The sequence below is a fragment of the Hipposideros armiger genome, unplaced genomic scaffold (assembly GCF_001890085.2).
Source record: "Hipposideros armiger isolate ML-2016 unplaced genomic scaffold, ASM189008v1 scaffold_1069, whole genome shotgun sequence".
Lineage (NCBI taxonomy): Eukaryota > Metazoa > Chordata > Mammalia > Chiroptera > Hipposideridae > Hipposideros > Hipposideros armiger.
Window position 1 is genome coordinate 54,756 of NW_017732419.1, and position 20,405 is coordinate 75,160.

The 20,405-nt window shown below is 36.5% G+C and overlaps 1 protein-coding gene and 1 pseudogene across 5 annotated transcripts in view; one reads left to right on the forward strand and one right to left on the reverse strand.

The window, feature by feature from the left end:
• ESRP1 (epithelial splicing regulatory protein 1) overlaps window positions 1-20,405 on the forward strand; it is a 64,776-nt gene that overhangs the window by 28,421 nt on the left and 15,950 nt on the right. For 3 of the 5 annotated variants that reach the window (XM_019632027.1, XM_019632025.1, XM_019632024.1), the window contains exons 12-13: window positions 1,652-1,850; window positions 5,102-5,270. In XM_019632027.1, coding sequence (XP_019487572.1) covers window positions 1,652-1,850; window positions 5,102-5,270 — 368 coding nt within the window. The remainder of the gene's footprint in view (window positions 1-1,651; window positions 1,851-5,101; window positions 5,271-20,405) is intronic. The other 2 variants (XM_019632023.1, XM_019632026.1) reach the window with 1 other exon arrangement.
• On the reverse strand, window positions 7,958-15,330 carry LOC109376211 (microtubule-associated protein RP/EB family member 1 pseudogene; annotated as a pseudogene).

Consider the following 20,405-nt stretch of genomic DNA (forward strand, 5'->3'; position numbering starts at 1 on the left):
ATTTATCAGATTCTCACAGTATGCAAGTATATTAAAAGTAGTTCCTGGGCTGGGTGTGCCTTGATTTTTGGTTAAATAAAATTAATATTAGTTGCTGGACAATTTGCCAGCATTTTGTGCTATTTTAAGCATGACAGAATTCTAAAAATTTATTTTGAATTTTGGAACTAATTAAAATTTTGGAACTCTGTTAAAAACAAAGTTGTATTAATTTTTGAAAATGAGATGTTTTCTGATGAATGATGAGTTGAATATAGTTTTGTATTGGAAATAACCAGTGTTTTTCTAAACTGCTCATATTCCACTTTCTCTTTTCACATGGAGATTTGGTCACATTCATAACCATAATCTTACTAGAAAGTGCATGTCACTGGGTATAAGCAATCAGAAAACATCCTGAGCTCCTGCTTGGTTTTCCACACCAGCACATGCTCATTCTAACTCTCAATATTAAGCTATGCGACTTTTTATCTGACTAGGTATCCTTTTAACATGCCTCACTGGTGGGAGTCCTTTTGAATAAAATTCCCCACAACTCAGCATCACCAGGGATTTGTTTGGTTTCTCTGAGTCACCATTTCTAATAACCTAGGAGCTATTACTCTTTAACAACAGTAGACAGATTTACCTATAATTGACCCACATGACCTATTGTGATTGCACTTGGGAGAAATGCTTCTTAGATGATGAACAAGCTCTTAGCTGCCTCAAAGATGTTAGGTTTCCATCTTGGACTGGGTTTCCCTGGTGTCCCTAATTTCCTGGTATGGTAACTCGTATGGTAACTTGCATGGTAAAAATTTTCACTAAATAGTCCCTTAGAGACTTTTAAAGAAACCCATAAATAAGGAAGAAGTTTTATAAGCTAGTTGTGTCTTTTTCTCCCCCATAAAATGTCCATATCAAATAAAACTAAGGCATTCTTTTTCTGTGGAACAGAAATTTACCAGCTTGGTTTGAAATAGGGGATTTTTAGTAAGCTATTAGTAATAGCACAAATATCTATAAACACGTTGGCCAAGGTCGAAGATGGAGGTGCATGGCCGAGGTGAGAGAAGGGCTCTCATGAAAGGCTGATGACACAGCTTTCACGAACTTTCACTGTGCTTCTCAACTGCCAATTCCTTGTTCCCCTTCCCCATCCCCAAGCCACATTCCGATCTAGACTACAGGGAAGAGGGATGTTGCAGGTCAGTGACAGAACTGAGAGCCAAAAGAGCACACTGGGTTGTTCAGTTTCCCATAGGAGGATACATAAAGCTCTAATATTGGTTCTTTTACTAGCTTTTCTCAATGGAATAAGATTTGATCGGTTTTTCAGAAGGTCAAAACTCAATATACAATACTAGACTGTGAAACTATAGTCATGAGACACTTTCAAAACCTCATAAATCTAATATTAATTAATAGAAACCAAAAAGGATCCCTTTCAGCTATGAGCTCTCAAGACTGTTTCTTCAAGGTTTTGTGAGCCATTCTGGTGATTAGATGATGAAATTCAAGTCAGAGATCAGTAGATCACACTGTCACCCAGACTTTGTGGCTAAAATGTCTGTAGTATGGGTGATTGTCACTGCTTGTCTTGAAAGCAACCGTTTCCATGTTGAAGGAGACAGTCTCCTTTTGTTTTTATTCTTCCCCACACACTCAGGGCCGCCCATCAGGAGATGCCTTTATCCAGATGAAGTCTGCGGACAGAGCATTTATGGCTGCACAGAAGTGTCATAAAAAAACCATGAAGGACAGATATGTTGAAGTCTTTCAGTGTTCAGCTGAGGAGATGAACTTTGTGTTAATGGGGGGCACTTTAAATCGAAATGGCTTATCCCCACCGCCATGTAAGTTACCATGTAAGTTTTTCTTGGGTCTTGGCGCTATTCTACGCTATATGCTGGTAGGTGCTTAAGCTGCTTTCATAACTTTCTGTGTCCCTGGTTCTTTCGGAGGCAGGCAAGGTGGTTACACAAAGGCTTTCCCATCTGAAATCGGTAGTACCTGGTAATCATTTAAAACCTTGGTTGTGGCCATCCATAATTAGAAATGCTACGAATACCTCCTTTCAAATTATATTCTTGCTTTTCCAGTGATAAGCACTTGATTTCTGAAGCTTAGTGTGCTCAAGATAAGCACTGACTCTGGGAGGCAACCTGGCTATCTAGATATTGTAATACGCATTTAAAGGTAAAATTAGTATGGCTGGATCATTTTTCTTTTTTTTTTTTCTTTTCCCTGTAACATATTAAGCTTTTTTTAGAAGGCTGATTTGATGCCCATTTTGCATTTTTAAGTTTTTGAGCATTAAGTATTTTTTGGAAAGGATAACCTGGGGAGCATTTTTGTAGCTCTTCAGATTATCTGGAATGAGCAAGTTAGTAAAAAATGTAAATGCGTAAATAAATTAGCCAAAGTTTCCATTGGATCACAGGATCAGTGCTTAATTTCAAGCCATGCTCTTGCTCATTGGCACCTGGGTGCAAGCCATCTGGAATCCTATTTGAGAGGAATAAGCCCTTTAGCCTGAAGATCAAGCCTGGTTAGTGACTAAGGAACACTGGGGATATGATATTAAAACTTGAATCTTTTTGATTCAGTTTTCATTTTTGAATACGACATACTTTGATAGGAGGCATGTTCGTTATGTTTAAAGAATGTAGTACTTAGAATATAGTCCAAAGATAACTGAGACAATAAACTGCATTATCAGCTTGATTCCAATAAAATGGGGAGTGTTAGGACATCAGTTTCTAGTAAAAAGGGATCTATACCAATAAGCCTATTTGATAAAATATAATTTATAGAATATTCGGTGGGGCTTACTCCTTTTTTTCCCTTGGAATTCCTAAACGCTAATATTCCATTAATCTGCTGCTTGCTGTTGGTGAATATTTAAGAGTTGATTGCTAATGAGTATCAAGTTTTAAAAATATGTTTGGGCTTAAGTGGTTATATTAAAGTAATCTTAGTCATATGTGTTCTGTCTATAAGCCACTGATAATGTCAGTAACTTTTACATTTTCTCTAGTGATAATCTATCAAGCATTGTGAGATAAGGGAATTTCTTCTCCTCCATGTGTTACCAAAATTCTTCTGCTGTGATTTTCTTTTACTTTTCTCTTCCTGGTGGTCATTAAAGACTTTCTTCATAACACTTTCATTTGTTACCTTTTCCCCTCATAAAGAAATTTTTAAATGCATTTTTTTCACGTAAAATATATTTCCATATCTTTTAATACTTTCAAAAATTTGGTCATTTGCCATTTTAGTGGAAGAGTTTACCCATTTAAAAAAAAAATCCAATTCATGCATGCAAATATTATGCCTGTTCTACTAGACTTTTTTTCCCCCTGTCAACTCACTTTGGGCAATTGACTATTTATACAACCACCTAAAAATGTAAAGATATTGCATATGTTTTTTTATCTAATCTCAAGGACTGATGTAGTTAAAATAGTGATTAGTTATAACCCACTGAGAAGTTTGTTGAATTTGGAAAAGAAATAAAGTCTCATTATTTTAAAGTTTTTACCTTTAATTGTCTTGAAATTTAACTTTTCAAAAAGTTGAGCATTTTAAGGTCAACTCCAGTTTTCTAGTCTATGACTATATACATTCATATATTTTCTTTTAGGAATATGAGAATAGCTGTCCTTCCATTAGAGGAATACCCAAATCCGAGCAGCCTAATCTGTTTAATTATCAAAAATCTTTTCTTTGTTTTGTGGCACAACAGACTTACCTACTATATATGTCTGTCTTATTGGTATGAGGCACTGTCATATAATGAATTGCTTGATAGTTTTGAAAGCAGCATATGAGCACAGGCTTTATAATTTTCTATATAACTCAGGTGCCTCAGTTTATCCTATTTGCCTTTTTGTGGACTCTTTAAGGCCAGGGATTATAATTTTAAAATTTATCTACATGTAGCTCAGTTTTTGGTGAGCAGGAAGGAGGTACGCAAAAGGTAAACATGAGGTCAATATGTAGGTCTTTGCCCTGTGTACCCATATTCAGCTAACTGCCTTACCCCTCTCCGTAGACATGTAGACTCTTAAGAGCAGAAGACAATAGAGATTTTCATGTGAAAAAGTTATCCTGTGGGCCCCTGCTATTTACAAAATAGATTGGGTGGTTCTAGGTGTGAAAATTAAAGATAGGAACTCCAAATTCAGGTAGCCTCAGTTTTCTCTTTTGTTGGATACAAGATGGCCTGCATAGTTGTGTTCATCCCACCTGTTAAAGCTATTGAACAGCAACTGGCCTTACTTAAATGTTACCAGGCCTGGAAGATAATCAGAAGACAAAGGAATTTCATTCTATTTAATCTGAGTTCACATTTTTATCAGCTGACTCGCAGGAAGATGCCATCTATTGGGTTGTCGGAAAAGTCATGACGCATTTTTGTAACGAAAAACAGAAAAAATATGTCATGACTTTTCCAACAACCCACTATTTCTTCAGGGCTATTTCCCAGGTTTGATTTTGTTTTTGTGTGTGTTTTTTTTTTTTAAACAGGTTTGAAAAGTAAATTAGCTTTAAAGCCCATCTTCTCAATTACCTTTAAGTAGGAATAATGCAGAATTTACTCCTTTTAGGTCACTTCACTCTGGCACAATCTATACTTTGGAATAATACATGGTATTGGTGAAGAGTGTTTCATCATTTTCATTTCATGCTGTACTGTAGGATAGTTAAGGTGGAATAGCAGTGTAGTTCAAAAAAAAAAAAATCCAGCTTTTACTTTGAAGTTATACTAAATGTCAGTCCTATTTTTCTTTTCTGAAAGTGTTTGTGGTAACTGGCAATCAGTAGTGGAAAAAATATCACATGTCATGAAATGGTTGAGAAGACTTGAAAGTCTACTTGATACTGGTTTTACCAATTTCAGGTTAAAGAAGGTGCTTTAGGTTGAGGGAGTATGAGATTTGAGATTATTTCTAGGTGTTACCCGTACAATCAAAAGGAAGTTACTTGGGGTGGTATAAGAACTGGTCATTCTTTAAAACGTGTATAGGCAACAGTGACTTTCTGGCTTTAGTGCTAGCACATATGTGTCAGCTGTTACAAATCTCTCAAAGTCTCTCTCTCTTTGCTTATTTAGGCCTGTCTCCTCCTTCCTACACATTTCCAGCTCCTGCAGCAGTTATTCCTACGGAAGCTGCCATTTATCAGCCTTCTGTGCTTTTGAATCCACGAGCACTGCAGCCCTCCACAGCATACTACCCAGCGGGCACTCAGCTGTTCATGAACTACACAGCATACTACCCCAGGTAAGGCTCCGATGGGCGTGGAAATGAGGGACAGAAACAAAGGACTCCTTTGATAGCCAGTGCCTGAGTTCACAAAAGAATATTGTCTGCCACATTAAAGGTTATCATGGCAGGCAACAGTTTCTGCTCATATCTCTGACCAAGAAGGTTTTTTAGCCGTGTATTGACAGCATGATCTCTTAGGCTACTTTTGTATACAACTTTACTTTTTTTCCTTCTCCGATCTTGTGGTCAAAAGTGAGTGGCACTGTAATCATTGCAATAGGGTGGCAGTATCAAGTGAATGAATTACAAAACAAGAAAATCCATAAGAAAAACAATTATATTTTTAAGTAACATGAATTCATATGTCAATCTACAATAAATAAAAACTGTGCAGGGCTTGTATTCTTTCCCTCCCTAAATCTTTACTAACAAGTTCAGAATGAGATTATTAAGAACTTTTTTAGAATCAACTTTTTTTTTCTGGGTTTCTAGGAAATTTTTTTTATTATTATTTACAGTTGATATGTATATTATATTAGTTTTAGGTATACAACATACTTACAAAGTAATCGCTCCGCTAAGTCTAGTACCCACCTGACACCATACATAGTTATTACAATATTATTGACTATATTCCCTATGCTGTACTTTACATCCCCTTGACAGTTTTTAAAAGTGCCAGTTTGTGCTTTGTAACCCCGTCGACTTTTTCTCCCGGGTGCCGACACACCCTCTCATCTAGCAATCATCAATTTGTTCTCTCTTTCTAAGAGTTTGTTCCTCTTGTTTATCCATTTACCTTGTTTTGTTTTGTTTTTTTAGATTCTATATATAAGGAATAGATTCCTCATATAAGCAAAATCATGTGGTATTTGTCTCTTTGTCTGACTTATTTCACTTAGCTTAATACCCTCTAGGTTGTCACAAATCGTATGATTTCATTCTTTTTTTAATTGCTGAGTAATATTCCATTTGTATGTATATATGTACCACCTCTTTATTCATTTGTCTGTTCATAGATATCTAGGTTGCTTCCATATCTTGGCTACAGTAAATAATCCTGCATAGAATTGAACATAGGGTTGCACAAATCTTTTCAAATTGGTGTTTTACATTTCTCAGGATAAATACTAAGAACTGGGATTGCTGGGTCATAAGGTGGTTCTATTTTTAATTTTTTGGGAACCTCTATACAGTTTTCCATAGTGGATGCACCACTTTGTAATCCTCTAAACTATGCACTAAGCTTCCTTTTTCTCCACATCCTTGGCAACACTTGTTTGTTGATTTATTGATGATGGCTATTCTGTCAGGTGGGAGGTTATAGCTCGTTGTGGTTTTAATTTGCATTTCCCTGATTATCAATGACATTGAGCATCTTTTCATATGTCTATTGGCCATCTGTATGTCCTCTTTGAAGAAATCTTTGTTCAGGTCCTCTGCCCATTTGTTAACTGGATTGCTTGCTTTTTGGGTTTAAGTTGTAGGAGTTCCTTATAAATTTGGGGTATTACCCCTTATAGGATGTATCAGTGGCAAATATCTTCTCCCACTCAGTAGATTGCCGCCTTGTTTTGTTGGTGGTTTCCTTTGCTGTGTAAAAACATTTTATTTTGGGGGACCGGCCGAGGGGCTCAATTGGTTAAGAGTGCGAGCTCTGAGCAACAGGTTCACCGGTTCAATTCCCACATGGACTGGTAGCTGCACCCAAGCTGAGCCGCTCCTGAGCTGCCAACAGGTGGCAGGATGGCTCAGCTTGTGAGAGCACGTGCTCCTAACAACAAGGTTGCCGGTTCGACTCCTGCATGGGATGGTGGGCTACGTCCACCTGCAACTAAGATTGAACACGGCACCTTGAGCTGAGCAGCGCGAGCTGCCGACGGGTGGCCGGATGGTGACTGAGCTTAGAGCTGAGCTAGCTGTGCCCTCCACAACTACAACTGAAGGACAACAACTTGGCTGTTTCGCTTCCCCAATTCCCCAATAAAATCTTAAAAAAAAAAAAAAAGTTTTAGTATGATGTAATCCTATTTGTTTAAGTCTTTAATCCATTTTGAGTTTATTCTTGTATTTAGTGTAACTGATCCAGTTTCATTCTTTTGTATGTATCTGTCCAGTTTTCCCAAGACCATTTATTGAAGAAATTGTCTTTACCCCATGGTATTTAATTGCCTCTTTTGTCATAAGTTAATTGACCATATTATGTGTGGATTTCTTTCTGGGCTCTCTGTTCTATTGATCTGAGTCTGTTTTTATGCCAATACCATGCTGTTTTGATTACTATAGCTTTGTAATATAGTTTGATATCAGCTAGTGTTTTTTCTATTTTTTTGCCTTTTAACCTTTGTATTAGCTTTATAGTTGGTTGAACCACTGCTTTTATTATGTATTTGCTTTTGTCAGTGAGAATTTTTTCATTCCTGTTTTCAGATTTTTGATCATTTTTTTTAATACTCTTAAGGCATTTATTTATTAAAACGTTCTCTACCAAGATTTCACATTAGCTTAAAATTCAAATCAGTCTTTACATTCCTCTACTGAGGTCTCCACCTCAGCATATCACATAAAAACACCTTATCCAGTAATCAGTGTTACCAGCATCTACTCAGTGAGCCCCATGGTGAGCCTTTTTGTTCCCTAGATGAACCAAGTAGATGTTAATACTGCTCTGCTACAAGGTAAAAGCCCCTAACTCAAACTTATTAGAAAAGGAGTGAAACTTCTGTAAAGCGCACTTTAAGAGGTACTTTTTGCTTATGAAAAGAAACCAGTAAGTCCTCTGAGAATAATAAAAGGAAATATTTTACAGTTAAGCACATGATTTGTAGTGAAGAATTCGGATTCTTGTTCCTCCCATGGGCTGCTTCATCGGGTATCACAAATCCTTCATCTGTGGCTTAGAGAATGTCCACAGTCCTCTGCAGAACAGAGTTGTTTCCCCCTTGTTCTCCTGGCAAATCAATGTTACTTAGCTTTCCAAAGTAGAAATCTCTTTTTTCCAAGTCTTCAACAGTAAGTTTCATTATGTTGACCTGCTGCATCAGTTTGGCTGCTTTGTCATCCCCATTGCCCCCAACAGGGTTCTTTCATACCGTACCTGGGCCAGCCTTAGGGGTTGCAGTAATTCTCTGTGTTGCAATGGGCCTCTGTGGAGCTGCGCTGCTAGAGCTGAGAGGTTTCTTCAGTTTGTTCAGAGCTGGAGCAACAAGGGGAATGGGCCACTGCAGTTTCTTGACCTTGTCTGGCAGCTACAGGGTCATAGTCTTTTCCATCATAGTTTGCATCAAAAAACTTCTTGAACCACTGAACGAATTCACAATTGTCCTGAAACTTTCCTTGTTTTAATTTGTCCACAAGAATTATTTTGTCAACACCCATCCTCTTAAAACCTGCTTGTAGTATCTTGAAGTTCTGGGTGTACTCATGTTCTAGCTTAGCTTGGAATTTCACTTTCTTGAAGGCAATGGAGCCAGGGAACAGCATGTCCATAAACTGACAAAAGGAAGCCCCAGAGCACAACTGTTATATCTTTTGTCAAATTCAACTGCAGAGGCTCATTGATCCAGGCCACCTGCATGTCATGTAGACTTAGGTTATTGCTGGTGACTGACATTGAATATATGTTCACTGCTATCTTCGGCTCTTGGGAACCGCGACCACTGCTGGTTCCAGGCTCCAAGGCTCCAGTTCTGTCTTCATCTCATTCAAACTGCCCAGCCCCACCCGCTGTCATGATGACCTCACATGCACCCCCCCTCCCCTTATGTGTCCACTAAAGCTAATCTTTTCTTCTTAAAGAAGTCCTTTTATCTTTTCTTGTAATATTGGTTTGGTGGTGATGAAATCCTTTAGCTTTTTCTTGTCTGAGAAGCTCTACTGTCCTTTGATTCTAAATGATAGCCTTGCTGAGTAGAGTAATCTTGGTTGTAGGTCCTTGCTTTTCATTTTGAATATTCAGTGCTAATCCCTCCTGGCCTGCAAAGTTTCTGGTGAGAATCAGCTGACAGTCTTGTGAGAGCTCCCTTGTACATTGCTGATTTTTTCTTGCTACTTTTTAAGATTTTGTCTTTTAACCTTTGGCATTTTAATTACGATGTGTCTTGGTATGTGCTTTTTTGTGTTTATCATGTTTGGAACTGTCTGTGCTTACTGGACTTGTATTTCATTTGCCAGGTCAGGGAAGTTTTCAGTCATTATTTCTTCCACGTGGGCTTTCAGTCCCTTTCTCTTTCTGGTTCCCCTAAGATGAGAATGTTGGCATACTTGCTGTTGTCCCACAGATCCCTTAAACTATCCTCATCTTTTAAAATCTTTTTTTCTTTTTTAGCACAAAGTTGTAACCAGTAGTACAGAGAAACCCCGTGTACACTTTTTCTGGTTTCTCCCAGTAGTAACACTTGGCAACCAGTTTACTTACTAATTTATTTGTTGAAAGTTCTATGGGAACAAAAAAAACAATAACTTTTGGTTTAAAAAGTAATTTTTACAACTTCAATATTTAGTACCACAAATGCGAACTCGAACTTAGCATACAATGAAATTACACTGCAATGTTGTAATAGCGCCATGTCAAACAATGTTGTAATAAGAGAGAGAGAGTGGCACCAGATAATTTTTGTTGGTAGGAATGATTACAATTCTCAGGTTTTTCAGTTTGGATGACATTTCTAAATGATGATGTAAGCAGTAGAACTGCTGTGGGCAATTCACTTTCTACTATCAATCAGTGAAAATTCAGTCTAGGTTTCATGGACGAAATAATCATTTGCTAGTCTAAAGACCTTATTCATATAATAAGGAGGTCAGGGACTTAAAATGCAAATATTCCTAAAATTCTTTTTAGCATTGCAGAAAATTATCAAGCACAGCAATCCTGAAGGAAAAATAATTCAACCACTCAAAAAGCCTAATAAGATTGGTTTCAATTTATAGGTTTGTTTTTCTAAGGATTTTTCTTACAAAATTGTGATCATATTACATGTTTTGTTTTGTTTTTTAATTTTTTTTTTTGTTGGGGAATTGGGGGGATGGGAACAGCGCTGGGGAATTGGGGGAAGGGGAACAGACAAGCTGCTGTTGTTTTGTTCTTCAATCTAGTTGTGGAGGGCGTTGCTTCACTGGCCCAAGCTGGCACCATCATTGCGCTCCTCCCTGGCGAGGCAGGCAGATCAGTCGCCGGCTTTTGGACTGCCGCTCACGGCGGCTGCTGGCCGCTCCCACTGGCTGCTGGCCACACACGGTAGCCCATGGCAACCCACTGCCACAGGGACTGCAGCCTATGCCGTCGCAGGCGACTCACGGCAGCCCAGCTCCAGGTGGAGCTGCTGCCCAGCATCTTAGCCACAGAGGGCAGCGTCACTGGCCCTCATACGTGGGATCCGAACCGGGGCCCTCGGGCGCCCCAAGCGAGCTCCCAACCATCGCGCCATTCGGCCAGCCCTTACATGTTATTTTCAAGCATAAGTTTAAAAATCTGTATTTATAGAAATTTGCAAATATAAGTTGAGGAAATATTACCCAATTTTAACAATATCGGTATTTTGCCAATTTTGTTCTGTTTCTACTGTTTGTCCCTGCTATACTCTACTACCAGAACACTTTAAAGCATAAAACCTAGAGGTCATTTCTTTCACCTGTTCATGTATCAAATATACCTTAAAATAAGCACCTTTATTAAAGTATTAATGACTTTAAAGAAAGAGAACTTAACTAAAATAATATGCGCCAACCTTGATAAACAAAACCCCTTTTTGCATCTGCTACCCTATTTAAGCGTTTCCTTGGTGTATCTTTAAGAGATTACACTGAAGTAGGCCCAAGGGAAGAACTGATGTTTGTCTATGAATTATATTTAACAATACAGACTATTGATTTTGATTTTCTTTATTGTATATTAGGTGATATTTTAAACTACCTGTTTTAAAACAAAATTTTTTTACCCAAAGCAAAACGCTTCATTAGCATTTTTCATTTTCCATTTCAACTAAAATTAATCAACACCCTATCTTTGGAAAGATAGCCAATAATAACCATGAAGCTGGAACTGGTTTGCTTCTAGAGATGGGTTCAGATTTGTTGTAGGGAAAGGTGTGATGGAGTATACCACTTGCTCTATATTTGTACTTGCCAACATTGTATTCTGTTCCTATTCAAAAAGACAAAACTGCATTTTTAAGAAATGACCAAAGTACATAGTTAAAAGTAACTTGTGAATGCACAAGCATAAATGTCCATAATCAATGTTTTGCTTGCTTCATCTTGATTTTTCTGCAAAATGTTACCTTTTAAAATGTCATTTTTTAAACATGTAAGAGGATTAGTTGTGTTATGATTTTGGATTTTCAATCAAGCAAATAAGATTACATTCAAAATAATTTCTAGTATAGGATTTAGTTTTCAAATTAAAAGTGAGGCTCTGGGGGCGCTATCCTTGTTTTGAGTAAGCAGTCTGTCACTTTACTATGTATTTGAGATATATGATCATTGTAATAGGGGGTTATATTTTATAATCTTTGACATTGTTGAAGTAAATTTAAGTTACCAAATTATTTTGACAGTGCATATATTTGCTGACTGTTTAGGTGAACTAGATTTCTGGAAGATTTCTTTATGCATTCCAAAGTGTTTTCATATTTGTTGGTTACTTAACCTTTCTCCAAGAGGTAGCAACACATGCATAAAGAAGCTTATGCAGTCATGTGCCTCATAGCATCTCATTCATAATGGTCATTGATGGACTGCATATAGGAAGGTGATCCCATAAGTTGTAGTGAAGCTGAAAAATTCCTAATGCTTAGTCATAGCTATCATAACCTCACAGTGCAACGCATTATGCAATTACTTACCAATGTGTTCAGTACAGTAACATGCTGTACAGGTTGGTAGCCTAGGAGCTGTAGGGGAACAGAATTTATCACACCAAAATATGTCTATTTGGCATAAGGATGATTTTAGGCTAGTTAAGTTTAAACAGTGGACATGAGAGAAGCTCTTGAAACCAAGTTGAAGTTACCCTTTGTAAAAGACATTTACATTTGTAAGGAAAATTCTCCATTTGTAAGAATGTCCCCCTCCTTGTACCTGGAAGAGGAGAATGATCTTATCTCTAGAAAGTCTTAGGGCCTAACGTAACATTCTTAAATCTGCGTAGTAACGGTCTTACTTCCTTTACCGTGCTTTTCCTGGTAGCCTCCCACAACCAACTTTGCCCAAACCCAACATCTTTTTTTGTCTTGAGATGAATGTAGTATTTAAGGTGGTGGCTTCAGCCATTTTGGTTACTCAATTATCCTAAGTCTCTCCCATGTATACAGGAGATATACATGTTACTTTTGTTTTCCTCTTGCTAATCTGTCTTTTATTACAGGGATGTTGCAGCCAAGAACCCAGAAGGGTAGAAGAAAAAGTAATTTTCCTCCCCTACAGAGCAATAGGCTATACCATATAGTCAAGGTGTGCAGTGCAGCTGGCTTTACCCTCTAGGTTTGTGTAAGTGCACTCTATGATGTTCCCAGGACCATCAAATCGATGGATTTCTGAGTTAAGCTGTGCATTACTGTATATAGCCTGTCAGAAGAGCTAACAGAAATCCAGGTTCCAGATGTAGTTAGTGATCAGTCCATAGGAAGCCACAGTATTAAACTCACAAAGAATGCTGAAAAGTTAAACTTTTGAGATGGTTGATTTCAGGTGAAAATTTAAAGTTAGTTCAGAAATTTCCTAAATGAAAATTGGCTCCAGCCTTTATACTTGCTAGTATTGAAATAGATTTCTCCAGTCACTTTCCATATATAATGTCTTTGTAACACTAGAGGTTTTAAAGAATGTTAATGCAAAAGCTGGTGTTTCCTATGTTAATGTATTGTGACCATCCATAGGGGAAAATTAGTTCTCTAATCTTTTCTCTTATTTCTCTAACAGAATAGATATTGCTCTGATCCTCTCCTCTAGGAAATATGGCAAGTCTTCAAATGACAAATACTGGCATACTATGAATGCTTCTATTTTGGAATGCCACCTGATAACATTCATGAATGTTACCAATGTTTCGTAATTTGTAATATTAAAGAAAGAAAGAATATTAAGACACTTGTTTTTGCTAGAGTGCCTTATGAGTGCTATGTAGTAGGCATCCTGGCACCCAGTATTTTCATATATCTTTTCCTGTTCTACAAAGAATTTTATATGACTTATCAGGATACAATGAATATTATAAAATTGGGTGATATAAACTAGCTCTGGGAAAATGAAAGATAGGAAGCAATGTTTGAGTAGTCTAGCAACAGAATCTCAGGTAATTAAGTTAATATTGGCATAACAAATGGACTCAGCAGGTGGTCAGACCTGCAAAAGACTTGCAGAAAGAGCCCCAGCCCTCCTCATGAGTGCTGTCTTTGCAGCAGCAATGCGCCAGCCGTGTTCTGAATGTAAGCCTTTGGGAAAGCGCCTCTTGTGCTTCAGCAAGCCACACTGAGATGGTGTTAAGAAATTCCTCAATGAGAGCATGTATTATCAAGTTGTTGACAATTTCCTCCACTGCAGTACTCCATTTCTATATATTTAGGTAAAATAATTTTTAGATCCAATGTAGAGAAAAATTGTATTTTCCTGAGAAGTTATGACCTCCTTTTCTTTGAAGTAATGAGTTTTGCAATTCAAGTTTCCTTTCACCTGACAACCTGCTGAGTCCATTTGTTATGCCAATATTAATTTAATTGCCTGAGATTCTGTTGCCAGACTACTCAAACATTACTTCCTATCCTATATTTTCCAGCTTTACCTTTACTTGGTAATCTGCGAGGTTTTAAGTTCATTTTAATATATGTTTTAAATATCCTTTCCAGGTTATTTGGCTCCTAATTTTATGTAGCATCTCTCTTACAATTAGAAATTATTTTTATTCCAATATATAAATTTTTTGTGTGTGACATCCTTCATTGCTTCAATATCTAGAAAGTTCTCTGTCATCCTTAAATGGAATTTCTTCTCATGTTTTTTATTCTGTTCCTTTTCTGTCTTTAACTGCTTATGTACAGTGTGTGTTTAACTCTTTAAACCATTTGAAATTTATTTTACTATACAGCATGAAGCGAAAATGTTTGGTTTTGCTCAGTTGCTAACCAATTGCTTTTTAAACATTAATCAAATAGCTACTAACTCTGTCCTAGGTATTGTCTGTTGACTCTCAGCCACCATACCTGTCGTTATATATTCTATAGCACTACTGCTGAGAGCCTGAAATCTACGTTTTTCAGAGTTTCTTGTTAGCTGGTGTTAGTTTCTGCCAATGGCAGGCAGCCACATGGGATTAACAGATAGAAAAAATGTGAAAGCTATTTTTCTGTGTGTGGCAACAGTTTCAGCGGGAATGCAGATGCCTAGGCTCTTGAAAGCACCACCTTCCCTGTTTTAATTCTCCATCCATAAAACAGGTAGTGTTCATCTGTGGGCAACATGATTTACTCCTCTTTGTTCTTCTGGGTTTTGTATACCTTTGTAGTCAATTTAAATCCCACTCTGGGGGAAAAAAAAAACCAAAACATTCACCTCCCTTCTACCCCCTATACTGTCTCCTCCCTCCATCCTAAACAACTACCATTCTATTTTCTGTTTCCATGGATTCGCCTGTTCTGGATATTGTATATAAATGAAATCATACTGTATGTGGTCTTTAGTGACTGGCTTCTTTTATGTAGCATGTTTTCGAGGTCCACATAGCATGAATCAGTACTTCATTCTTTTTTATGGCTAAATAATATTCTGCTCTATGGCTATATCACATTTACTTTATCCATTCATCAGTTATTAGACATTTGGAGTTGTTAATAGGTTTGGCTATTAATAATGCTACTGTCTACATCTGTACTCAAGTTTTTGGGTGGAAATAGACTTTTCGTTTTCTTGGGTATGTACCTAGGAGTCGAATTGCTGGGTCAATGGTAATTCCATGTTTAACTTTTGAGAAACAGCCCAATTTTTCCAGAGTCTTCAACCTTCGAACATTCCCACCAGCTGTACACGAAGGCTCCAATTTCTCTGCATCCTTTTCAACTCTTAACTGTCTTATTTTAACCATTTTGATGAGTCGATTTACTGTCTCATTATGGATTTGATTTGCATTTCCTTAATGACTGTTGATTTTGAGCATCTTTATATGTGCTGAGTTTAAATATGTATGTATTTTCAATTTTTAAAATTATTATAAAAAACATAAAATGTATCCTCTTAACTATTTTTAAATGTACAGTTCAGTAGTGTTAACTATATTCATATTGTTTAACAGTCCTCTGGAACTTTTTCATCTTATAAAACAACACCCACGAAACACAACTCCCATCTCCCCTCCCCCCCAGTCCCTGGCAAGTGTGCTTGTACAGTACTTTCTTTTTTTGTTTTTACCTATTTTTTATTATTAGTTGCAGGTGTATAAAACAACATAACAACTAGATATTTTTACCCCCTCACAAAGTGATAACCCCCCTCCCAGTCTACTACCCCTCTGACATTATATATACAAGGTCAGACAATTAAGTTCACGAACTCGTTCTAGAAAGTGCTGCAGACCTCATTGCTGAATATCACTACGGTCCCCTTCGAAGTACTCCCCTTGGGACGCTATGCACCAACACCAGTGCCTAGTCCACCCTTCAAAGCAACTTTGGAACTCTTTTTCTGGAATGGCCATCAGAGCTGTCGTCATATTACCCTTGATGTCCTCAATGTCATGAAAATGTCTTCCTTTCAATATTTCCTTTATCTTCGGGTAAAGAAAGAAGTCATTAGGGCCAGATCAGATGAGTAGGGAGGGTGTTCCAATACAGTTATTTGTTTACTGCCTAAAAACTCCCTCACAGACAGTTCCTTGTGAGCTGGTGCATTGTCATGGTGAAAGAACCATGAATTATTGCTAAAAAGTTCAGGTCTTTTCATCTAACTTTTTCACACAGGCTTTTCAGCACTTCCAAATAGTAAACTTGGTTAACTGTTTGTCCAGTTGGTACAAATTCATAATGAATAATCCCTCTCATACCAGAAAAGTTTAGCAACATCATTACAACAAGTTCATGAAATTTATTGTCAGACCTCATAGCTCTTACTATACTATTGACTATGTTTCCTATGCTGTATTTTACATCCCTTGACCATATACATATGTATATACATTTAATTATAGTTAATATTTGATATTCTACATCAGCTTCAGGTATACAGCACAGTGGTCAGGCTACTACACAATCTATGAAGTGATTCCCCCCAATAAGTCCAGTACCCATCTGGCACCCTACATGATCTTTGGAACATTATTGATTATATTCCCCACACTGTATTTCACATTCCTGTGAGTACCAATTTGTACTTTCTAATCCTTTCACCTACTCCCCCATGCACCAACCCCCCTCCTGTATAGCAGCCATTAGTTTTTTCTCTCTATCTCTAAATCTATTTCGGTTTTGTTTGCTCATTTATTCTGCTCTTTAGATTCCACATATAAATGAGATCATATGGTATTTGTCTTTAACAGTCTGACTTATTTAATTAGCATAATATTCTCTAGGTCTATCCATGTTATTGCAAATGGTAAGATTTCATTATTTTTTTTTTATGGCAGAGTAATACTCCATTGTATAAATGCACCACAATTTCCTTATTTAATCATCTATTGATGGGCATTTTGGTTGTTTCCATATCTTGTGAATAACGTTGCAATAAACATAGGGGTGCGTATATTTTTTCAAAATGGTGTTTTAGATTTCTTTGGATAGATACCCAGGAGTGGAGTTGCTGGGTCATAGGGTAGTTCTATTTTTAATTTTTTGAGGAACCTCCATATGTTTTCCATAGTGGCTGCACTAATTTGCAATCCCACCAATAGTGCATAAGGGTTCCATTTTCTCCACATCCTCACCAACACTTGTTTGTTGATTTATTGACAATAGCCATTCTGACAGGAGTGAGGTGGTATCTCACCGTGGTTTTGATAAGTATTTGCATTTCTCTGATGATCAGTTACATTGAGCACCTTTTCATATGCCTGTTGGCCATCTGTATGTCCTCTTTAGAGAAATGTCTCTTCATGTCCTCTGCCCATTTTTTAATTGGGTTGTTTGGTTTTTTTGTGTTGAGTTGTATGAGTTTTTTTATAAATTTTTAATATTAACCCCTTATCAGATGTATCATTGGCAAATACCTTCTCCCATTCAGTAGGATATCCTTTTGTTTTACTGGTGGTTTCCTTTGCTGTGAAAAAACTTTTTAGTTTGATGTACTCCCATTTGTTTATTTTTTGTTTTGCTTCCCTTGCCTGAGGGGATATATCAGTAAAAATATTACTAAGGGTAGTATCTGCAAGTTTACTGCCTATATTTTCTTCCAGGAATTTTATGGTTTTGGATCTTACATTTAAGTGTTTAATCCATTTTGAGTTCATTCTTGTATATGATGTAAAAAGGTGGTCCAGTTTCTTTTTTTTTTTGCATGTACCTGTCCAGTTTTCCCAGCACCATATATTGAATAGACTGTCTTTAACCTTTGTCATAGATTAAATGACCATATACGCATGGATTTATTTCTGGTCTGTCTATTCTGTTCCATTGATGTATGTGTCTGTTTTTATGACAATACCATGCTGATTTGATTACTATAGCCTTGTAGTATACAGTATGTCCCCGACTTCCAAACATTCTAGTTGCGAACTTTCACAGATACGAATGGACCTCACATTACGACATTCGTAGATGCGAACAAATCGTGGAAGTAGCTCTCATGTCTGCTCTTGTCAGTTTACTCCATGCAATCCCCTATATGCCAGTTGTTGTACTGTACTGTACCACCATTTTAAGGTAACTGTAAAAGTAAAAATAGTTTATTTACAGTATTTGTGTGTGTGTGTTTAGTGTTTTTTTATGCTTTACATTTTATATTTGTGTCAAAGGTGTATAAGACTCACTTTGTCGGACTTACGAACGAATCAGACTTACGAACGTTCTCTCGGAACGGAACTCGTTAGGAAGTCAGGGACTTACTGTGATTTGATATCAGGTAGCATGGTACCTCCTGCTTCGTTCTTATTTCTCCTCATTGCTGTGGCTAGGGTTCTATTATGGTTCCATACAAATTTTAGGATTATTTGTCCTAGTTCTGTGATAAATGTCATTCGTATTTTGATAGGGATTGTGTTGAATCTATACATTGCTTTGGGTAGTATCGACATTTTAACTATATTATTCCTATCCATGAGCATAGCATATGTTTCCATTTATTTGTATCTTTAATTCCTTTGCACATTTTAAAGTCGGGTTACTTTTCTTACTGTTTTTCAGTTGTAAAATTTCTTTGTATGTTCAGGATAAGAGACCTTATAATATATGATTTATAAATATTTTGTCCCAGTCTGTGAGTTGTCTTCCTTTTTCTTGATGGTGTCCTTTAAAGCACAAAAGTTTTAAATTCTGATAAAGTGCAATTTATTTATTTCTTCTTTTCTCATGTATGCTTTTGTTGTCACATATAATCCAAGGTCATGAAGATTTACTACTATATATATTTTTTAAGAGTTTTATAGTTTTAGCTCTTATATTTAGGGATATTATTTAATTTGAATTTTTTTATGTAGGGTGAGGTAGAGGTCTAAATGCATCCTTTCGTATGTGGATAATCCATTGTTCAAGCACCGTTTATTGAAAAGACTATTCTTTCCTCATTGAATTGTCTTGGAACCCTTGTCAAAAATCATTGACCATAAATGTAAGAGTTTTTTTCTGGCCTTTCAATTATACTCCATTGATCATTGTCTAGCAATAAGAGAGAACCACGCTATTTCGATTACTATAGTTTTGTAGTAATGTTTGAATTTAAGGCAATGTTAAGTCCTCCTATTTTGCTCTTTTTCAAGAGTTTGACTGTTCTGGGTCCTTTGCATTTCTGTGTGTTTTAGGTTCAATTTCGTTGATTCTGAAAAAAGCCAGTTGGAATTTTGATAGCTATTGCATTGAATCTATATCGTTTAAGAGTATTGCCATTTTAGCAATATTAAGTCTTCTGTTTATGATCATGGGCTGTCTTTCCATTTATTGAAATGATCTTTTATTTTTTAACAATGTTTTGTGATTTTTTCAGGTACAAGTCTTGCTCTTCCTTTGTTAAATTTTTTCCTAAGTATTCTTTTTGATCTCATTGTGAATGGAATTGCTTTCTTTATTTCATTTTTGGATTATTCATTGTAGTGTATACAAATCCAGTTGATTTATTTTGTGTATTAACTTTGTATCTTGTAACCTTGCTGAGCTGATTTATTAGTTCTAGTAGTTTTTTAGTAAATTCTTTTTTTTTTTACATATACAAGTAAGTTTACCTTGTCTCTATTCTTTTTAATTCTATATATTACCTTATTTTTGCTGATTATTATTTCGGTAATCTGAAAGAACTTGGAATTTAGGTTGATAAAAAATTTTTATTTTCATGCCCTGTCATGTAGATACACAGATTATTTAATTTTCCTTAAGATGCCTTGTATACAACAGGTAATCCTAGTGCAAAAAATAAGGATGTGAATCCAAGCTGTGTTGTGTTTAGGCTTCTAGTACCTTATAAATGGTGAACATAATTGTTATTTTATAACCTTAAATTTCCAGTTGGATAACTTTTGTCTTTCTGTTTTATCTTGGTTGTAGTTTGAAGGTATTAGACACCTATTTAATTTATAGGAGCTCTTTAGCCAAAGGAATAGAATATGCCAGGACAGAGCCATGTAAATAGGTTGTATACTATGAAAATGATCTGACTTTCATATGCAGTGTGAAAAGTCTGAGTAACTCATAACGAAATACACAAAATCTTCATGGTCTTTGAGTATTAGAGTTAGTATTTCTCAGACATTTGATATGAACAAACATGTTGTTTGGATGAATTATGGTTGTATGGGGGAAAGCATTGAACGAGAAGTTGAGAGATCTGGATGGTCTTCTGGTTTGGTGAAGAGCTAATTTCACCAAGAACCTTTGGGAAATATTAATAATTTAACTCTTAGTTTTTGTTTCTACTTCTACAAAAATGAGGAGGTATGGCTGAATAATGGCTCAAGTCCTACCCAGTCTAAACTGCAGTCCCTCTTTGATTTCACAGTTGTACCTACCGTATTTGCCGGCGTATAAG